The 23,100-nt window shown below is 46.3% G+C and overlaps 1 protein-coding gene across 1 annotated transcript; it reads left to right on the top strand.

Moving 5' to 3' along the window:
• Positions 1-15,258: 15,258 nt before the first annotated feature.
• On the top strand, positions 15,259-22,054 carry meox1 (mesenchyme homeobox 1). The gene is made up of 3 exons (XM_062475323.1): positions 15,259-16,238; positions 19,981-20,153; positions 21,294-22,054. Exons 1-3 carry the CDS (start codon positions 15,752-15,754, stop codon positions 21,414-21,416), a joined length of 783 nt encoding a protein of 260 aa, XP_062331307.1. The 5' UTR covers positions 15,259-15,751; the 3' UTR covers positions 21,417-22,054.
• Positions 22,055-23,100: the final 1,046 nt, after the last annotated feature.

Raw genomic sequence — 23,100 nt, 5'->3', positions numbered from 1 at the left:
TCCTTGCAGCCAACTTGAAGTAGGAGAAAAGCCCTTTGTTTACAAAGGTATGCACTGGGTGCATTCCATGCCAGTTCTCACCAATGCCTTCCTGCTTCCTCCCTCTCCACTACTCTGGGTATCAAACGAAAACAAACAAGTCAAATGTCCTCTTCCTGCCAGCACACTGGATATAAATGACCCCAGTGGAAAACGACTGTCGTCCCTCCAACTTTAGCGAGACGAGAGAGAGGGCTGTTTGGAGAATACGCAAGGCCTCTCTCATCGAGCGCCCCAGCCCGAAGGAGCGGGAGGCAAAAAACTTCCCTTGTGATTCAGCATGTCATTTTGCAAGTCTTAATAAAAACAAGCGAGGGGGGCGGGGGGGGGGGGGGGACTGACAGGTCCAGGAGAGAGGTGTGCCAAGACTCATTTACACCCCTTCCAACCCCTCTACCCCACCTTCTTTCTCTTTATTCCTCTCCTCCCTTGTTCCTTTACTCCCTTGCTAGCCAGGCTGCCCTGGTCTGTGGCACCCTGCTGTGAGGGCCTGAGGTCTCTGAGATGGTCGTATTGAAACCATGTGAGATGAAGCAAGCTCTGGATTCAGCTTTCCAAATGAGCTAACATCGCGAAACCTTAGATGACTACAATCTGGAGCATGTGCAGAAGTCCCAACGCCCAACCCGAGCAAAAACTACAGATCTAAACACACACAAATGTTTTTCACTCGTGTACACACTCCAGTTAACAGTGTATGACAAATAAACCAATTCCATCACAATCACCTGAGAGATCACACAGTGGAACTAAAAGCAGGTTCCAGAAATTAGGTCTTCAAAGGGACATTTTCGGGGAGTGGCACTGTGACAATGACAATTCGTTCTGGTATGTATACTCTGCTCTAACAGTTACACCCTTTCTCTGTAAAAAACCTTCCTAACTGACAATCCCATGTCATCCAATGCACACCTTAATGAAAATTAAACCCAGGAGGACATGATGTGGAATATTAGGTATTTGGCAAGCAGGTATATTTCCATGTGAGTCACATGGGGGTTTCCTTATGCTCTGTCTCGGTTTCTGTGAAGGAAAATCCATCCATCAAAACAGTGGAAGACAGAGAGTGGAACAGAGTGAGAGAAGAGATGGGGATATTGGTGGTGAGTGACAGGGGTAAAACACTGGGATTCTCCATTTGTTTTCCTCTGTGACACACACACACACGTTGTAATGGAAAATTACATTAAAATGTTTATTGCTGGAAGTAAGTGAATTAACGGGTATTTGTAGAAGTCTAAATGTTTGCCATCGTATGTGTATATCCGGACAGGATTGACAGCAGCTGGCAGGCTGCCAAGACAGATAAAAGCAGAAGTGGAAGACGTATGTGACCTTGAGAAATGAGAACGTCCTAATGACTAAGAAACAAAAAAAATACATCTTTTAGTTGAGCTTTTTGATACTGCATTTGCAGTGAAGAGGTCTTCACTTGAGAATCATTCAGTCTCTCTTCCTTGATCAGTATAAATGAATTTCCACAACAGGCAGACAGACACACACAACCCAAGCGCTATTGTTTGTTTGTTTTGGGTGTAACTCTGAAACCATGGTGCTGGGTCACACTTCACTTCAGTTACAATTTCAAATGGCAGTCAGACAAACTGATGCCACATACCATTGTTATTTCCCAGACACAAACACACACGTACACACACTGACAGTCAGACAAGAGCCGGCCTCATTAGGGCTGGCTGTATCAACCTCCAGCCCAGCTAATCACACACACACACAGTGTGCAGTGAGCTCACCTATTCCACGAGATATTCCAAATTCCCATCTTCACGCCACCTACTTCCCAACACCACCTACTGGGCTCCACACAATGAGGCAAAAACATCCAACTAACAGTTTTTTCCTACTGTTGCCACGTCACAACGCTGGCAACACACATTTTAACTCCTATCATCCCATGAAAGTATTCAATATCAGACTTAAGCAGCTTTTCTTAAAATGTTTTAGTCAACTAACCAAACATATCTGTCTAGACATATATGCTTTTTTCTATCGCCGGGAGTCACAGACGAGACCAAAACTAAAGTTGACTCCAGAGCCCTTGGTATAAATGTTCAGGTTGAAACTGTAGCTTTGGCTGCTGTGGTCTACTGCCTATAAGACAAGCCCAGGTTGAACACAACAGATTCCTGCTTGATCCAATGTAATCAATCTGCTCTGTTAGGCCCTGCTTGATCCTCCACCAGAGAATTAGTTCAAGATGGTTTGCGTTACTCCAGCCCCCTTTGAGGTGGCGCGGCAGTTGGGTAACCACGACAACAACGCGAAGCCAAGGCTCGACGACGAGCCGCTGAGAAGCACTGGGCTGGGTGGCTGACGCCATGTGTTACGGCGAGACACGAGAACACGAAATATTTACATATTTGATGGTCTTTATGTTGGGGGTTTGCCATTCCCACCAAGGACATGGTAAGTTAACAATGTGGTCCCTCTTCACACAAACAAGACCAGCAAGACAGATAAAGAGAAGGGGCGGGGGTCTGTATATACTGCAGTGCGCAACTCAAACACACTTGATCCTAAATCCAATCCATGTGTCCCTGAAACACACCAGTGTCTGATCGTCATATGTGATCAGGCACCAGGTTTCTAGGTGATCAAATCTACAGTATTCCTCTAATGTCTTCCCTCCAGGTCTAGGTAAGCACTGAGGCCAATGTGGTGAATGGAGGTTAAACAGAGGAAACAAGAGCGAACCGACCAGATGAAGGAAAAGGCCCTGCTCGCTGCCCATCAGGGTAAACAGCGTGATTGGAAGTCAGCAATTACAGTGTAAGGAGATAAAGAGCTGAAAGAGATAAGTGTGCCATGATTTGGCTGAATGGCTAAATCCCCCATAGGCTGCAGTGACTGCAGCTCCACACGCAGAGCACACGCAGGCTACAGGAATAGCCATGGGCCCCGACTCGGCCCCTGACCCGGCGTCTGCCCCGACGGCCTCTTCCCCAGCCGCTGTCTGTCACCCGGCCTCAGCCCCGGCCTCAGCCCCGGCCTCTAACCCAGTTCAGGCCCCAGTCACATTCTCTGACCCTGCATGTAGTCCGTAGTGTCAGAACAAAACATGAGATAAGAACTGTATCATCACTTGAACCCATAGAATGTTATTCATATTAGCTAATGGGGTTGTTGTTACTGCCTCAGAAAGTGACTCAGAATGGCATGCAGGCTTACCAGGAAACCCTTTCTTCTCTGTGCCAATGGGTTTCTCCACATCTCTCCCAGGTGACCAGTAACATTAGGGACTTCTAAGAAACACAGGAAAGCTAATCCTCGGGCACTCTTAATTGAGTTCTCATAAACACGTTTTACCGATTTCCACACACTTCCGCGGTAATAATTTTGAGGTATTTATGTACATATTTCAATGAGAAACATAAACCACAGAACTGGTGTTCTCACCAGTCTTGTGTTCTGTATTCCCAGTTCAGTAAATGTTAAAGGGCTGAAACATCAACAACACTTTGTATGAAGTATTTCTTAGACATTTCTACAAGTTCAGTCTGATAAACCTATTGGGTCCATTGTTTAACTTTGTTAGTTTTGAGGGAGTGCCATACATATTTAACTAATATTTACATTTGACTATGAGGCAAATAATTTGGTATTTGCTTAATAAATCATTTCTGTGGACAAACCCAGAAAAAAACGGGAATGTGTGTGCTTGTGTTTGTGTGTGTGTGTGTGTGTGCTTGTTTGTGTGTGTGTGTCTGTGCTTGTGCTTGTGTGTGTGTGTGTGTGTGTGTGTGTGTGTGTGTGTGTGTGTGTGCTTGTATTTGTGTGTCTGTGCTTGTGTTTGTGTGTGTTTGTGTGTGTGTGTGTGTGTGTGTGTGTGTATGAGTACAATACACGTGTAAATGTTTGTGAGAGTTACAGAGGGAGGAAAATCAACAGTGTGCGTTGGTGTGTGTGTGTTTGTGTTTAGGCCTGTGTATCACAGAGTCACAGAGAGTTTCTGTTGGCACGCTTCCCTGTTCTGCTCGGCCCTGCCAGAACAACCACACACTTAATCTCTCGCTCTCCTCCTCCTGCTCTCGCTCTCTCCTTTCTTCTCCCCGGCCCTCGTCTCTCCCTGAGCGTGACCTATTTCATCAAAGACAAAAGAAGTTCTCAAGGCCCGTGTAAAAGAAGACACTCTTCAGCAGTGTATAAACAGTCCAGGAGGTGCCGAGAAGGCCTTGAAAAGGCTGTGTGGGTGATTGCCTGTGGAAATGTCAGTATATAGGAAGGCCGCGGTTGATATTACTAGTATTTAGAAGTACTTTTTTTGTTCTTCCATCAAATCAAACTAAAACTTTTCTGAGGGACATTAGTACTTCAAAGAACTTGTCACAGAAAACTGATTGAATTAAAGACCTTTCAGAGACAAAATGACTGTCTTTCACTTGAAGTCTGGTGTGACAGTTTCTGCAGTTCTGTCTCCGGGAAAATTAATTTTGAAGTCCAGCATCCAAGTCAATAAGCTCAACGAAGAGCATATGTTTTAAAGCAATGTTACATAGCACACTGCAGTGTTACGACCTAAGTTGATATCTATAAAAACTGGGTCCTTTCAGCAATGATCCAGCTGCAACCGATTCACATAACAGACAAACACCTGTTAATCCTGCATGCACCCAGAGCCAGAAGAGATTTTCAGTGCACATAAATAGTAATAACTTTTAAAAGATGAATTGCCTTGCAAAATCAGGATGCTTGTCGGGCTGACATCTGAGTATTTGAAGGCAGATGAGGCAGTCAGCGATGCTGGATCTATGTGCGGACACCTCGCAGTGCATGCAAGCCTTGTTTGTACTGGAAAGACTCCCAACACGAGTAGAATGGATCTTGATTCGCAGACAAGAATGGAGGGATTTCAAAAGAAAGCTCGGCAGAGTTTTCCATCTTGGTCATTCTGGATTCAGTGACCTACAGGGCCGACGGGAGGGATGAAGAGATGTAGAGCGGAATAGTAAAAACGTTAAGGGTAAATTAGAGAGAACGAGAACAATAGAGACAGAGAGAGAGAGAGAGAGAGAGAGAGAGAGAGAGAGAGAGAGAGAGAGAGAGAGAGAGAGAGAGAGAGAGAGAGAGAGAGAGAGAGAGAGAGAGAGAGAGAGAGAGAGAGGAACGGAAGAGACAGAGACAGCGATTGTGACCTCACCTTGTCAAGAGCCCTCGTCAATGGCAGGGACGCTGAACACAGGAAGTGGAACCTGGTGTGAACAAAATGCCCCAGGAAGGGGACCACATTGTGACAGGAAGGGGACCACATTGTGACAGGAAGGGGACCACAATGTGACAGGAAGGGGACCACATTGTGACAGGAAGGGGACCACATTGTGACAGGAAGGGGACCACAATGTGACAGGAAGGGGACCACATTGTGACAGGAAGGGGACCACATTGTGACAGGAAGGGGACCACATTGTGACAGGAAGGGTCACTTCTCTTGCTTCCTCTGTTCCTGTCCTCCACTTCACTCGTTGACCCTGACAGTGATTTAGTAAGACCACTTCCTATAAGACCCCCACCAGCACACACAAACATACAAACATACACACACACACATACAGTCAAACACACACACACACACATACAAAAAAACACACACACACACACGCAGCATACCCCGGAAACACAGGGCATCCGTCTGCCAACTAATCGCCCCTAATTGTGCACTAATAGTGAAAGCACTGAACGGGGAGGAGAAGAGAGGAGAGGAGAGATGGAAGAGAGGGAAAAAATAAACAAGAGCAATAGGAAGGGGAAAAGGGCAATTTGAGCTGAAAAATATTAATGTAATCAGGGCAAATGCGTAGTTTTTTTGTGGGATAACATTCCTATGGTTCGGTGTGTTTACTTTCCACACCAGCGATTGAAAGAGTGTACGGTCCAGGGAGGAAGTGAGGCAGAGGTAGTCAGACGCTCGCATGCATACAGCCCTGCCTCTCCACTGTAAACCGGAGGACTGATCTGTTTATGCGATCTTTACAGTATGTACATGCATTTGTATGGGCGAGGGCGAGGGTGATGGAGGGTGGAGATTGAGTTTAGGTCTCTGTAAAGGGTGTGGGTATGATTCTAAACCACACATGCTCTTCCTGTTGAGGTGGTTTAGATGGTACACTGTTTTTTTGAGGAGTGTCAACATTATCTGTAGCTGTGTGAAAACTGTTGAATATCCATTACGTAATCAGAATGTTTTGATGGAATTCAAATTTGGGTGATTTGGAGGAGGTCTGAGAAAAGTCACAAATTTGAGACCTGAGTGTATGTTGGTTTGTGTGTGTGCGTGTGTGTGTGTGCGTGTGTGTGTGTGTGTGTGTGCGTGTGTGTGTGTGTGCGTGTGTGTGTGTGTGTGTGTGCGTGTGTGTGTGTGTGTGTCAGTCTTTTCCTCCTTGTTAGCCATGCTTGAGTGGGGAGCTGACCATTGGGGAGGGAGGGAGACAGAAGCAGACAAACATGGCCGACCTACATGGGTCGTGTATCAGGAGACACACTGTGTGCTAACCCCAATCTAATACACATGAACGGAAGCCCTAACTCACACACATGCACGGACACACACACACAAACACGCACACATGCCTAGATACAAAAATGACCAACACACATACACTTATGGACACAAACATACACACACACAGTTGTTTCTGTGGGCTGATTTAGTGACTGCTGTTTACTGGGGCTAATGTGAAAGTGTACTCCAGCGTAGACAAGGGAGTCTCTCAAGTGTTGAAACAGACTGAGTTCAATATAAAAGACATCCAAACGAGCATTCAAGTACACTCGAGAGAGAAACACATAAGAGCTTGACCAGGCCACATCACTGGCCTGTGGCTTTGCAGGTCTCTCCCTGAACCCGCAGCATAGTCGAACAGAACTGTCTTCTGGCTATATGACGCAGGAACAGCAATTACACATCGCTTTGAATTTCAAGGGGTTTCCGAAAATATTACTAATTGCGAACAGCTGACACGCAGATCTCTCACACTGTGAAATCGTTATTATCGTCACTATGTGCCGTGGCTTCTGCAGGTTTTTGGAGGATGTTCAAGTTAAACCCAAATGTGTTTCAAAAGACATGAATGAAGTTGACTCAAGGGGAACCTCACACCACAGGTCATGCTACCCAGCAGAAGGTAACCACAATAGTCAAATAGCGCCCTCTTCTGGTGAATATAAGTACGCAATAAACCCATTGATGCACGGTTTGTGTTTATTGCAAGAGTCCATCAATAAGTAACACATTACAACACACTCTGTATACAGTCATCTTGCACAATAATGAAGAGCCAAACAGTCCAAACCAACCTGGGCCCCTCTTGGGGAATCCCATGATCCCATGAACGTCAAGAAATGGTGCAAAATGCCTTGCCTTTTCTGACGTTGATTAATTTTCATAAACTAAATAAATAAAAATGATGTAACAAGATGTTGTGTGGCAGAAAAGTCAGTCATTGTCTATGGATAATGACTGTGTGGTCATGGATGGTTGACTGTGAATTGGAGACAGATGTTCTTGTGAAAACAGCACTTGGGTGGTGTGATCTAGGTCAACCTCACATGGGGGGGTGGGGGGTTGGGGGGGGGGGGTTGAACCCAAACGGGTCACTGTGAGGCTCCTGGCAATGTCTTCCACTCACGGTCAGGGGCACTCGCCATGGTCACTCTCACTGGCGAATGAACCTGGATGGTTTATGTCGAGCGATACAAAGTCAAGGTTGCTAGGTGCAAGGTTTGCTGGGAGCGGGGGAGTGGAGAAGCGGGGGGGGGGGGGGGTATGTTTGTCGGGTTAATAATAGACACTTTGAGTCCCGGCACCTGTACAGCAGATGTAATGTGTGGTATATGGAACTGAGTGCTGGAGGTAGGGTTATGGTGTAAAGTGTGAACAGCTGCCATGTCATGTTGAGCAGTGATAAATAACACTGCACACGTTAAGCTGCTTTACCACTTCACCTGTCCTAGCTGAGGGTGAACGTGCTTGGAGGACTGTGCTGGTGTGTGTCTTTAAAAAACAAGTCCACAGCACCGCAAAGTGGCTGTAATGCACTGGCTGGTCATTGCATTAGAGCTTGTGATCATTAATTCAATTTAATCAGTCTAAAGAACAGTTGGCTATCTCTGAAAGTGAATTTGTCAAGTAATTAGTGGGCTGGGACTACATTTGCCTCTCAATACAAACCACTAGAGGGAGACTAGTTACCTCAGACAAGCCTGCTTCATTAAAATGTTGCCGTTGGCTGAGACCGAATGTCCACCAAAGTACAGAACTACAGAAACAAAACGTTCTCTGCGCGATTTCAAACCACATCCCCCCTGAGTGTTTCTCTCCCTCGGAGCTGGCTGTGCAGGTCCAGGTTGTCCATCCAGTCCTGCTGATGTGTAGCCAGCTCCATCTCTCCCAGAGACCTACGGGAGGGTCACCACAAAGCTCGGTTCTGGCAAAGGTTAGCAACGCATGCTGTTCTGGCCTCCAGAAGAACTCCTACGCTCTCTTGTGAGTGTTAAAGTCTGTTCTCCACAGCGCTGCGTCGGTTCTCTCTGCGGTCGCCTCCATCTTCACTAGGAGTCTTAAATCACCTGGCATGGGGAGCTCACGGCAGCGCAGCACAGGACAAATGTCCCCGGACTCCTACAAAAAATAAATTCTTGTTCCACAATGATGTGGTTCAATGACTTGAAGTCAACCCCGCTGTCAGCTGAAACTGATGCAAGAGTCCAATTAAAATGAATTTATCCATCATCCGTAGACAAACGGAATCATAGACCCGTTTCCCCTGAAAGGGACAAGCTTAGGATCGACTAAGCATGTCCTTTAGTGCCACACGAACCACTGAAATAGTGTTTACTACAGTAAACAATATTTAAATGATTTGCCAGGATAACATTTTTGGCTTCTTTCCAACAAGCCTGTAACTTATGAAAACGAGCGATGTCATGTTTTAAGCATCAACATCCGCGACTGTGCTCACCAGTTCTCAGAAACCAAGACCATCCTGCAGTTTGCCCTGTCTGCCAGAGCCAACCTGCTGTCCAGGCTGATAGCCCAGCAGATGGTCAGGGGGCTCCTGAAGGTGAAGGACAAACTGAACCAGGATGACAAGGAGGAAGAATCCCCAGAGCGGTGTCAGTTCAACACAGACCCTGACATGGTCCTCAAACACATCATCATCAGCTTCCTGGAGAAGCTCTACCAAGCCCTGCTTTTTATCACTGATATGAACTCCACCATTTACAATTTTAATAGTTGAAAGTGTGTCTGACTATAAATGCAGCTTTTATTGCGATATTGTTTTTTTTTGTGGGGATGACAATGAGAATAATGATGTTTGGCTAGACATTCAATAACGTATTTTCTAAAATTAATTAAATTAAATTATAATTTAATTACACAGTATATTTTAATATGCATACATAGGACAAGGCAGATTAAGTATTTTATTAAGTATATGTAGGGTTAGGGTTAGCGAACCCTAACCCCATGTACACAACTGCCTCCACAAACTGAAAATGTCAGAATGCATTCCTTCCATTCTCCAGTAGAGAGCAGTCTTGTCTAATTTCCAAAGGCCAATAGTACTTGATCCTCCAACATTACAACTGTTTACACAATACAATCCTTAGAGCAATGCAGAAATGTTTGTCTTTATTCATTTTCATGAAATGGAAAGCACCCACTGCTCACTACTAAGAATATTGCTGGCCTGAAACACTGCCGATATGTTTTGATAGTGTATTAGCTGGTTCCCAGTTTTGGAGGTAAAGGTATTTGGCAGTAATGTCTTCCCTGGTTTGTATGAGTCACGAACAAAATGTTTTCAAATTTTGTTCTGACTTGTTTGTGGTTGTCTGTATCTATGTCAGTGATTGCAAAACATCTCGTTGAGCAAACCTCAGAGGTCCCTGCAGGATCAGCTTCTTGAGATCAACGCTGGCTCCATCATCACGTTCTACACAACCACAGGGTCTGGTTCATCTCCGTTCAAAGTGAAAGTGATGCACAGTTTTTTCCTCAACTGGAGGAGGGTTGAGACTGTGGTTGGACTTCCAGTCCTGTGAAGAGGAGGATGAGGAGGAGAAAGAAGAACAGGAGGAAGAGAAGGAGGACGAGGGCCTTGGGAATAACATGGGAAAACTTGGGTCTCGTCACGCACGGTACAACCAACGCGTTGATCAAAAGAGGTGAACATAAAAACAAACGGTGCTCCGAGGACAGACTCAGGCTCCAATCAGATTCCCACACCTTCCACCGTCCACCGTCCCACACACACACGCACACACACACCACTCCTCGTCCTTCTCGCCTCCTCCTTGTCAAATTAGCAGCGGTTCACAGGACTGGAAGAGGGAACAAGCCTGGCACGAATCAGAACTGAGAGGCAGCGAGCGCTTGATTGAAAGGCTTCCGAGAATTCTCCTGGCTTTGTTGTTCAGTCCCTCAGCCCAGCGGAGCACCGTAATGTCTTTAGCAGCACAGGTACACAAAGCTCCAGTGGCCACAAACCGGAGCTGGACAAACTTTACTGTTGACATCTGGAATTCCTTTCCTCCCTTCCCCTTTTTTTATACCCTCTTCCTTCTCCTTTTTTTGATTGAGGGCTGACTCACTTCAGTACAGTATCCCGCCTCGTAAAGGCGTCAGATGGCTAAATTTAGACATTTTGTTTTTTGTCTTCCCCTTGTATGAAATTAGGCCTAAACTGTTGTTGTGCACAACTTGTTGAATTTACATAACTTCAGATGATATGCTGGTAAATACGTGTGTTAGTGACTAGAGAGAATTGACGATATTAGATAGGCTACAAAGAAGAGGAGGCTATATGTAGCGCTGTGTAGGCCTAAATATACAAATATTTAGGTGTGCTGCATTGTCATATGAATGAAGAGCAGAAATTATAGATTCTATCACACACAGCAGTTTCACACTGTGATTTAGCAGAATCGAAATGAAGAAAAAGAAAGAAAAAAAAACACAGTCCTAACAGCTGTGATGAGTAAATGGAAATAACCGAAATTTATAACAGCGTAAATCTGCAGACGAAGGCACATGGTATAGACTGTAGCTGCCTTCCTCCAGCTGAACCAGATGACCTTACAGCGCTAGGCCGTGTTCCTGTAAACAGAAATAAAAAAAATACCAGTGAATAACTCACTGTCGGCACCAAGCTGCAGATTTAGGGCCGTGTTCAGGCACAGGGACCAAGGTCTACTGAAGGACAGACAGGAAGCTGTACCTTGACACAGCATCACCAGCAGGAGGATAAAGAATAAAAACATATCATGTCCTCCTTTAAAGATGCCTGTAAGGCTCTGTGTGTGTGAGTCTGTGTTCATATTCTGTAAGTTCACTGACTTGTGTACGTGTGTGTGTGTGTGTGTGTGTGTGTGTGTGGCCTAGCATGTATGTACATAACCTCTAAAGAAAACCTGTACTGTGGGACACTGAGACCTAGGTTGCTAGGCCTCTGTGTGTCTTGGGAGGGGGGGGGGGTTTGGGCAGGGTGTGTGTTTGGTGTCGGAGGAAGTGTTTGGCTCAGCCGATGCATTCCCTGTTGGGCTGTTTGCTGTCCGGGCCTGATCCTGTCAACCCCCAAGGGAGCATGCTCAGTCCGCCTCTTCAAAGCATCCACCCCCCCAAACAGGAAGTCCTGCCCAGTGCTGTTTGGAACAGGACGAGACAGACAGGAAGGAAGGTATTCCATGAACACGCAACACTACTGTCCACAACGCCCCCGCCACCCACGTAAATGGGGGGGGGGGGGAGGGGGAGGGGGAGGGGAGGGGGGGGGAGGGGGAGGGGGAGGGGGAGGGGGGGGGTCCAAAGACATCTGTGCTGGCGTTTATTGAGATTTATTTACTATTTCATGTTGTCAAATAGCCAGTGTGATCAGAAGCAGCTGAGTGGAGCAGGGTCTAGTTTCCTCCAGACAGCCGGGGGCTCAAAAGGCTGGAAGACTCTTCCTGAAACAGTGACTGCACCTCTGTCTGTGGCCGGACTGTTACCCCATTAATATAAAATGGGAGCCTGAAATTTGAATCAACTTTGGTATGTGCTGTAAAATATGAATAATGTGAGGTTATGATTTTCGTCTTTTCAATTATTTTTGGATTACAATGTCAGGCCTACAAAGACAGCTCCCCTCCCCCCTGAGATAGATAGCAGCATTTAAAACAAAACCAGATAAATGCATTTATCTGTCACCACGAGACCTACAGTATCTTCATGGTCGAACCTGCTAAATATTTACCTTAATTTGAGATAGGAACAAACGTCACTCCCTAACAGCCTTAATTTGTGAAAGATAACATTTTGTCTTGATTATATTAACATGGATCATTTCGACATCACGAAATGTACAAATTAATTGAAAATGTTAACTGCAAAGGGGTTAGCTCGCGTTCTGCAGTATCATAGATGACCACAAGAGGGCACTCTTCTGTTGTTTTTCCATGTGGGAGGATTTGACTGCAAGCCAGTGGTTCTGAATAGAGGGAAGCTAGGGCAAGGCAGTATACTGCTGCTCCTGGCAGTGGAACATTTCAGCAATAAAAGGTCATTTGTAATAATAAAAAATAAAATAAAAGCTCGCTAGTTGACCAAGAAACCAATCATTCTTTTTATGGCATTTAACGGATAAAAAGTGGGTACAACCACACAAAACTAGGAGACGTTCTATCGGCAGCTTCAGAGCAGCAAAGAAATGCAGCACCTGCTTTGATTTACCGCAATTACCTTGATTATAAGCACCTGTGTCACTTGGCTATTCTACCTCTCACAAACGATCAACTTTCAGAAGCAATTAAGATGGCTCACGCATGTTGAGAAGGGGAGTTAGAATCAGCCGGTCATGAAAGTGGAGGTCGTTCAGTGATGCAGACACATCAGTCATCCTAATCATGTTACACGTTAAAACGTCCTGCGACGCTGTCCCGGCATCCCAAGATGTCTCCATGCATGTTTCCTCGACAGCTCTCACATTCAACACAGGGCACCAGAAGATACACGCCAGCAATGCCAACCCAGCAGGGAAGCCACCAATCATAATGGTGATCTTATACGAGGTGACTTCACTACGGTTAAAACGTTCCATTCACTCGAACTCACGTCCCACAGGGGCTGAGCCAACACTGAGCTCACTGGGCTGACACACCAAAGGGCTCTCCACACACGTCGAAACAAACTCCCACGCACCGAAAGGAAAAGGGTAATCCCACAAACGTACACCCCACACTTCTAAATCGTGCACATTCTATAGAAATACCCACCAGACATAAAATGAGGGGGCTCGTAAAAAATGTTTTTCTCCCTGGCTGAGTTCATAACGGTTCACGTTTATCGTGTATTTGACGCTGGGTGCTAGCTACTGGTGAGTACATACAGTAGCCTAAGCTGTTTATCTGCCCCACCCTCCTCCACCTCCCTCCTCCACCCGACCCAGCGGAACAGTAGCAGGGGTGGGATACTGGCTCCCACAGCCTAGGGCGCCCGCTGGGTCACCACAGGTCAGTATGGGTCATCCTGTCATACAGCGGAGACTGATGGAGGCCCTAATCCTGCCGGTGTCATGAAGATGGATCAGATGAAAACACAGACCCCCCCGCCCAGACCTGGGGCTGTGGACTGACAGAAACAGGTTTGAGGATGGACCTCTAGCTCTGACTCACACGCAACTCATTCATGCACGGACCTCTGGAATTCACACACACACACACACACACACAAAAGGAGAAGCGTTTGCCCTTTTTTGGACTGCCCCTGTACATTTATGTTCAATTTCACTATAGGTTACAAATCAATTGTTTTGGACTCCAAAACAACCATTCCATAAACCATTCTAAAGCTCTGATTGCTTACAACTCTATACTTAGGAGTTTTAGAATGCTCCTCTCCCCCACACGTGCACACACACACACACGCACACTCATTTACACTGACACACAGATGGCTCACAGTCTGGGCACAAATGCTGTGTAACCCCTGTGCCCTGTGGTGAGAGCAGACCCAGATTGCCAGTAAAAAAAGGGATGCTTCATGGCTCAGCTATTTGCTGGGTCGATGGAAAGGGTTGGTGTGTGACCCCATACACTTCACGCTCCTACTGGGGCAACCTGGGCAGTGTGGAGGAACTGCAGGCGGAGGTGAGGCCCCCCCCCCACACACACACACACACACGCACACATGCAGACACACACATATACACACAGATGTTGTTAGGACAGAGGAAGAATAAAGTCCTCATCACAGAGGAAAGTCTGAACACTTTTATTGAGAGTGGCTGTGTGATATCCACGGATCGAGGAGTAAAATGAAATTGACACTAAAATGTAATAATCATGGTTTCTGAGTGGTATTTTGGATTTGAATTCAGAGTATCTCTAATGGATTATGGGCAAAGGGACACAAACAAGTTAATACTAGACAGCTGATGACTTAATGTGGTCAGTGATGTCTTCGTTCATAAAATATATATTGAAATACTTTGATTGGAGCTGTATTTGATGAAACTGAACTAAATATAATTACAGGCAAAACCCAACACACTTGGCTTTCTCCTCACTATTATTATTTAAAATTATTATGTCATAAAAACAAACCATAATACCACCACAGCTCACACGCTTAACTCTCTGGTGAGAAAAAAAGTAAAAATACAGCCCTAAAATTCGATATTGCGTCTCATAAAAAAGAAAGACAAATCTCTGGGGATGTGAGAGTTGATACCAAATCCAGCCCTCTTATCACTCAGACGCTAAGTAGAGTCCTGCCAGGTGGATTTGGGCGTGTACACTTTGGTTAAAAACATAAAACACCACTCCTCAACACTGAGAGAAAGCGCCGGTAAATTGGAAAAGACAGACTCGGACGAGGAGTGTGGAGAGAAAAGGTGAAGGTTAACTTTCCTCCAAAGAGTGTCAGGCTAAATTGTGTGTCAAAAACCGCTAAGGACCCTGAAATAAGGCCGTCCCGTTCCCCCATGTGGGTGGGTGTTCGCTTTTATATTTTACAGACAATGTCCCTTTAAAAGCCCTGGCGTCTGGAAAGCCCATTAGATGTGCATATAAAATTTCCCCCATGATTAATAGTTGATGAGGCAGAGCTGGACGGAGGGTAGGGTAGGCACCAACATGTGGCCTAGCCTGGGAGCTCCTCCCACAACGACTCACGTTACACTCCATAAACTTGCCACTCTTTCCCACCTATGCGTTTAAAAGGGAGGAGGGATCAGTTGTCAAGAATGCCTTAGAACTGTGAAAACAGCCAGCCCAGATCAGGGAGTTGTAGATGCTGAGCCTCCCACCAGCCACAAGCCACTCACATCACCGTGTGTGTGAAAGAGAGAGCGAGAGAGTGTGAGGGAAGTGTGTACAGTGGAGCGGCGGAGCAACCTTGGAGCACAAACACACACACACACAGACGGGGAGACACGCGGCCACAGGAAGTCATCCTTCCTCACCCGTTGGACTGAGGAGAGACAGGCATCCAAAGCCGACAGTCCTTGACAGACCCAGACAGACTCCTGAGGTGGATGTGCAAGGAGAGGATGTGCATCTGAAGCCAGTCTTCTGAAGAGGATACCTCCGCAACAGCGACGCGCACAGACAGCTCTCTGAAGGGACAACCTCCACCATCTCAACCAAGAGCTTGACTCGAGGGCTGTGTGACTAAGTCTGTACAGTGTGTGCGGGTGTGGAGAGTGTGTGTTCCCCTGTCATGGATCAGCCGGCCAGCAGCTGCATGCGCAGCTCCCACCCCGGCAGCCCAATCTGGGGGTGCGTAAGGAACCCTCACTCGGGGGTCCCCGGAGCGGGCCTCCAGACACCCTACCAACAGGCCTCCTTCTCCCTGCACCAGAAGCCTGAGTTCCTGGCCTACACGGACTTCTCCACGTCCTGCCTTGTGCCGGCGCCACACGCCGCCTACCCGCGCGACGACAGACTCTACCAGGAGCCCCATGGAGGGGGCTTCCAGCACGCCGACTGGCAGTTCCCCATCTGCGAGGCGCGGGGCAGGGGGCAGGAGGCCTGTCCGGCCGGCCCCGTGGCTGTGGGGGGCGCAGGGGGGGAGATGGACAGCGTGGGGGGCGACAGGCTGCCAGGGGCAGCGCCCGGGGGTCTGGAGGGGGAGTACTCGCCGCAGAGCGTGGCGTCGTCAGCCGAGACGGAGAAGAAGAGCTCCAAGAGGAAGAGGGACACGACAGGTGAGTGTGTGTGACATGTCACGTGACGCCCGGGGGAACGCTGGGTGTAGCGCTAGCTGTCAGAGGAGGGAGGCGAATGACTCGTACCGTTACTTACAGCTGTGCAAATACTGTGCCTGAGATTGATCATGTTTTGTTTGATAGACCAGCTGCTCATACATTCACACATAGCGATTTAGTGAAGTGAAACCCTAACTACTGAATCAGACAGTGTGAAATACAGCCATGGATTAATTATGCCCACTGTGCTATGGCCTATGTTAGACCTGGCCGTGGTACAATCAGTTTCCTGACCAAAAGCAGTTTGAACTAACAGTCTTATTAGCTAGGTATGCGAAAGGTGACCACACTGTGTTGGAGACAGGGTGTACCAGTTGCATCCTCTCATTGTCCTCATGGCTGAACGTGAGGGTGAAAAGATGAATGTGACATCAAACTTCACGTACCATCTGTGTTTCCTTTAAAAATAGACCATTGTTGTATTGTAGGAACATTGAGGATATCACAGGAACTCAATCAAATGAAATAGTGTTGACAAAATATTTGTGGTATGCAATGAAGTTAGTTTTAGCTGTGCATGAAAAAAAGATTTAATTTCAAAAGGTTTCATTGTCAAGGCAAACAATTCAAATGCAACATCCAGTAGATATTCAAAGTGTAAATCTCTTTTTCAGGTCATGAAATCAAGTTTTAATCTTTCAATAACTCTAAGTATGATCACAACCGGATTTCTTTTCAAAGTTAGCATTGTGTTTATTTTCATTCTGTCAGATCATTTCCGTTCTCATCTTTCTCTTCACAATAAAAAAAAAAAAAATGAAAGGAAGTTTCTGTAAGGGATATCCATGAAGTGCTGATTCTCTCACACCAAGAAGTCACACCAACTTTTAATGGCCAGCAGTTGAGGTGTAATGGCCCTGGGAAATGTTTTTATTTATCCAGACGTGTTGCTGAAATACTCCTATAATTTCATGCTTACTGAAAGAGTGAGGAGCATGATCCTGGCTACGAGCACATCTGTTGCAGGCATCAAATTCACATTTCAGCTTTGCTATAAAACCTGTACTGGAATGAAGAAAATGTGCATCAAATATTGTATCACCCCATCAGTGTTTGCGGGATTCAGTTACAAACTAGATGCACTACTCGCTCTATGATAATCTGGTGTTGCATGAATAATTTTGACAAAAGTGTGAAGAATCTGAACTTTTTCTGGGAGTGACAGACACAGGTCAGAGGACATTCATTTAGGAGGGAATATAGATTTTCCCCTTTTTCCTTCGGTTACCTTGTCGTAACCCTTCTTCACTGCACTGAAAACATGCCAGACCACGTCTGGTAAAATCACTTGCCTGCAACCTCACTTTTAAATTCTTATCCATTGACATTTTCCTGTCGTTAGGCCGTAACAGAATCTCCCACTGAGCACGTGCAACACTGGAGACCACTGCCCAGGCTCCGGGTTGTAGACCAAGCCAATCAGACTGTATCAAATACATGCAAGTCTTGGGGAAATGCCCTGTGGGCCTTCAGAGGAGAGACTAGGATGGTGTGTATGGTTGTGCCTCTATGGTGGCTCACTCAATCTTTTTTCTGCAGGCTAAACTTGTACAGTACAGATCTCAGAAGGTCATTCAGTTCAACTCAAGCATTTTTAGGCTTAGGCTATCCATTTATAAATATATATCTTTCATACAGTTAATGTAAGGATAATATTACATGTGTGTGAAATAAAAAATAAAAATAGAATTATAACATACATTCATCTTTATCTCTGGAATAAATCCACCGACATGTAATACTAGAAGACGTGGGTTCTGGTGACGTAAGAAAAGCTGATTAAACCATTACTACTGTAAACTGTCATTTGTTTCCATTTTAACAACATCTGGCTTTCGTTTCCCAGTTCAGTAAGAAATGTAACATCATAAAAACACAATAAAACAAAACACAACTAAATTTAAATTTTATTGTGACAGAAAAACATCCCCGCACACTTGTACAGATATTGCTTGTACAGTATTGATAGCATAACAAATAGATATGTTTGCGCTTTTACACCCAAGTCACCAATTGTGTCTTAAAGCGTTGTATCAACTGTGTTCGCATTTCAAAGTAATCACACATTTACAACTGGCTTAATTCGGTGGTAATTGAGACAAACTGCTTTGGCCCACTCTGCCTAAATGCCAAATGTTGTTTGTCTTGTGGAGTCCTGCTGGGTGCGGGAGTGGTTCCACATAAGTTTACAGCCTCTGGCTGTGCAGGATATTTATTGGGGGGCTGTTCAGTGAAAACCAGTGTGTGCGCCCCCTAAATCTGTCCTACCAGGTGTTGAGCCTTGCTCTCACATCTCTGACACAGCACCAGAGCGGAGCAGAACAGCTCTCTCGGAACACCCCGCCATTAATGGGCCTTTAATGACGCTAATATGACGTTCTCTACATGAGGTTGAGGCCACAGGTAAACTGGTGCTGGGTCTCTCTCTGTGGCATGGTCACGCACACAACATTACATAAAGACTGGAAACACCCACTCAAATAATTACGTGCACAAATGCGAGCTCACACACATGTACAGACGGACACAAGCCCACGCATGTGCACACACTTACCTACTACACACACACACACACACACACACACATACACACACCCCAGTCTGGAGCTACACAGTCACATCTGGACTGGGCTCTGCAGTCCATTTCACAGTCTGGCTCGGAACTCTGGCAAGCACAAGGAAAAACCTCTTACTTTGACAAATTAGAACCATTTTCTTGAGATTACATCAGCATCTCGTGTCGCTACCAATGCGCAATTATCACCCAAACTCAAACCATCTAATAAAAATTTTAAGTTAAAGGAAATTATAATTAGCTCTCATTTATTTTCCTTGAAAATATGAGCAATTTCTTTTTTACTATCCTTCACATTGTCTTATATAACCATGTAAAAACCATGAATAATAATAACTGAACAAATTTGGTCCACAGACACTGACAAATCGATGTGTTGCATGGACATAATTCCACCACAATTATCTTACGCTATCGTGCCAACGCTTTGCTACTTTTCATCCAGTCTGGAGGACCAGGGGCTGTCAGGTTGTGTTACGAAGCCCAGAGACGGCTGTCCAGGCTGGGGAGAAGGGCCGTCCCAGAGACACGCACTGGAGCCGGACACATCCCCGTCTTTGTTCTTTTGTTAGAGGCTTTAACGATGTTCCGCTGCATTCCTCCCTAACTCAAGCCCTCTGTGGGCCGAGCTGGTGGCCCCTGTCCGGGGCTGTGGTCCCACCCTCTCTCTGTCAGGGCTCTGACGGGGCAGGGTGGGCTGTGTCTGACTGGTGGTCTTTCTCAGTTAGACCAGGGTTAAAACGTCCCCTTTGTAGTTGTGGTTTGTTGGCCAGTAATGTCAGTGAGGTCTACGTAATAAATGCCCATGCTGGGTCGCTGATTGGCCGCAAAGAAAGTTATGAATTGCTTGTTAAGTGAACTTGCATGTAAACACATGCTGGCAATATCCTTCCGCACGTAATCTCCAAGCTGCAAGTGTGTGTAAAGAGTACAGACTGTCTCCTTACGGATTCATAGCACAACTGTGTCTTTGTTTAGAAACCGGGCACCTGACTAGAGTGAAGTGCACTGATGACCACTGCATTGTGAGATCATGATATCCAACCAACAGTCTCATTGTGAACACTTAACATTCTTTTTCCTACTCCTCCCTTTTCCGTTCTCCAGACATCCAGGACTCCAGCTTCAAGGTCGACTCGAACTGCAAAGCGAGGAAGGAGCGTACGGCGTTTACCAAGGAGCAGCTCCGGGAGCTGGAGGCAGAGTTCACGCACCACAACTATCTGACCAGGCTGCGGCGGTACGAGATAGCAGTGAACCTGGATCTCACAGAGAGACAGGTAAACACCCCCCACTCCCCACGTGGTCTGACTGGAGGCTGCTTCACCCAGGCTCAAACACAGACAATCCTAGACAAATCTTTTACTGTCTACTTCTTAAATAGCAGCCCACATACAATAGATCCATCTCGTCAGGTGATAGTAACAATAATGCAGATGGAATATATCTAAATCAATACCCCTATGATGGCTTTGACCACTGTGAAGCTCTCTCTACCATTAGCAGATTGGGTTTACTTCTAAATACGAGTGTCGAAACCAGTTTAAAACGACTCTGCGTCTTTGAGAGTGGGCGGCAGGCAGATCCTGGTGAGAGCGAGCTAACATTTGTAAGAGGTCTTCAGGTCTTCCTCCCCCTCCCCAGTCCCAGTCCCAGCCCCAGTCCCTGTCCCAGCCGCTGCTAATGAGGCCTCAGCTCCTTAGTGACCCAACTCCTAGATGACATTCCCAGGCCTCTGGCCGCAGAGAGCCCGCCAGGTCCCAGCCCGGCTCTGGGGTCCCTGTGCAGCTCCCAGCGCGACCTTTTTTCCGATGCGTCCTACACGTCTTGGCACAACGCCGTCCTGTCAGGCCCAGGGAGCAGGCAATATCGGAAGACAAGAGAGACTTTTATTAATAGTGTGGGAACAGATGTTGTTTTGTTGCCGTGGGGGAACGCCGAGAGTGACATTTGGGGGTCAAGTATGGCCTGGTCAGAAACCGGGGGGCTAGTCGACGCAGTGTGGTGGTGGAGCGGACTCGGGGGAAATTATGTCATAAGTCCGGTGTAGAGATACTAAACGACTGAATTCATCCTGCTAACTAACCATAGCACCCCAGCAGCGATGACGGTATACAGGACGGTGAGCGTGCACATCCTGCTTAGTGTCCCTGTTGATCCCTGTGACCTCGATGATGTACTGAAGGGTTGCAGACATCTAATAATGTGGCTAATTTCACACCAGACTGTCCCTGGTTAGTGTGAAGCGTAACAGTTATCAGCTGTCACGATCACATTTACAACGTTCTCATTTACAATCAAGACATGTCTGAGCTTCTCTGTTTACTCACTCGAGTTATATGCATTCCAAGCTAAATCTCACCCCCCCCCCAAAAAAAAATATATTGTGACTGGTAAACACTTGTTTGTCCCTCCTCCAGGTGAAAGTGTGGTTCCAGAACAGAAGGATGAAGTGGAAGAGAGTGAAAGGAGGACAACCAGCCTCCCCCAACGACCTGGAGACGGACGACATAGACTCGGCAGCGTCGCCCAGCTCGGAGTGATCCGGAGCCTGGAGCCCAGGCATGCCCACCTCAACTGGACATCAACCCCTCACCTCTCTGGGCAGTTAGCCAACAGGAACAGAGCATTTCTAAAAGACTCTTCCCCCCCACCTCCCCACCCCCCCTAGTCACCTCTGGACGAATCTCTTTGTGTCTCTTATTGTAAATACTGAAGTGGCCAGTCAGTCAAAAGTAAATGTGTTTTACATTCAAAGTATTTTGTGTAAATTCAATTGCAGGATGTTAGACTGAGTTGGAGAGGAGTGAAAACAATCCTAAAATCAAAATGTTTGAGGGCAGAGAGTAGGGACAGCTTTTATTTTTGTGATAACATGTCAGGTTTGTGATTTTATTGTGTTTGAGAACATCTTCGCAGATGGCATATAGTAATCATGGCCTTTGACGCTTGACTAAAACCACCTGCAAAAATTCAAACCGTTTCAGTATTGCCAAACCATAAGTGCCTCGAGATCAGATTTTTTTCAAGGTTGCGCTGTCAGGTTTTCCTTGAATATACTTTTCCTGTCAAACAACTTTTTTTGTACTTTTCTTTTCTATGTTTGAATGGTATTGATAATACACAGATGTTGCTTCTTGGAATCTGCAAAAGAATAAATCTGTTGTAAAAATTAGAACAATACTGTGATTATTTCTTCCATGTTATTTAGAGTTATGAATTGACAGTTTGTGATGCTTTATTCGTGGGTTGCACGGATGTCTCTTACTATCTGTGTGTGTGCGTGTGTGTAAGAGACTGTGTGAATGTGTATCTGTGTGTGTGTGGGAGTGACAGAGAAAGCGACAGAAAGAAAAAAGAGCAAAAGGGAGAGAGAATGATTGAAAGAAAAACAGAGGTTCCTCGAGTATGTAACTTGCCTCATTATCTTCATTAATACCTCAGGTGGAGAGGGATATCCCTAAATGGAGATCTGATTAACCTAATTCACGCCCACACAGATCCAGGCCTAGGAGGATAATCCCAGAGGATGCTGTCATTCTGGCGAGAGGTCCGGTTTAAAAGCTCTGCAGACAGATCTTTATGATTGAGCCAAATTGACATGACAAGCAATGACATGGGCATAAGTGGACGTGAGTATGCGGTGTATGAATCACAGTCACCATGGACACCATCGCTGTCGTTCCAATCAGCTCACAAAGGGCTATTAACCTGACAAGGTGGGGCCTGGCTTCTAAGCCCTGTTTGGCCCCCAAACTATTTTCAACGGAAGCATCTGGAAGGGGCCAATTTGATCTCAACTGGAGTGGAACTCAGACAAGCCCACGCTAGGAGCCCCCAGGACCAGAAGTCTGCTGGCTGACCACTTGTGTATGATGGAAAGGGGAAATAATAGGTGGGTATGGGTGAAAAGACGGCTTCTCAAGTACAGGATGTTGTTGTAGCAGGTAGCCAGTCATCCAATTTCCTGCTTCCCAAAGAAAACAAGAGGTAAAGCATAGGAGTCCGGGGACGCACAATGGTGGGCCTATGCTCGGCGCGCACGGCCAAACAAAGACTTTGGAGGTTACTGGCCTCTCTGTACGGCCTCCGGGGGGGAGGGGGGAGGGAGTTCCACACACCCACTGGAGGGGTCAAGTGTTACTGTACAGCTGACCCCCCCCCCCTAGTTCCCTGCAGCTGCGCGTTACGAGACGATCCCCTCATCCCTACTCCTCATCCAGCCAC

This window comes from Osmerus eperlanus, chromosome 12, assembly GCF_963692335.1.
Source record: "Osmerus eperlanus chromosome 12, fOsmEpe2.1, whole genome shotgun sequence".
In the NCBI taxonomy this organism is placed as follows: domain Eukaryota; kingdom Metazoa; phylum Chordata; class Actinopteri; order Osmeriformes; family Osmeridae; genus Osmerus; species Osmerus eperlanus.
This window is presented reverse-complemented; position numbering and strand designations above follow the sequence as displayed.

Coding starts and splice junctions, on each gene's coding strand:
- meox1 (XM_062475323.1), top strand. CDS start 15,752: ATGGATCAGCCGGCCAGCAGCTGCATGCGCAGCTCCCACCCCGGCAGC. Junction 16,239..19,980: donor GAGGAAGAGGGACACGACAG/GTGAGTGTGTGT, acceptor TCCGTTCTCCAG/ACATCCAGGACTCCAGCTTC. Junction 20,154..21,293: donor TGGATCTCACAGAGAGACAG/GTAAACACCCCC, acceptor TCCCTCCTCCAG/GTGAAAGTGTGGTTCCAGAA.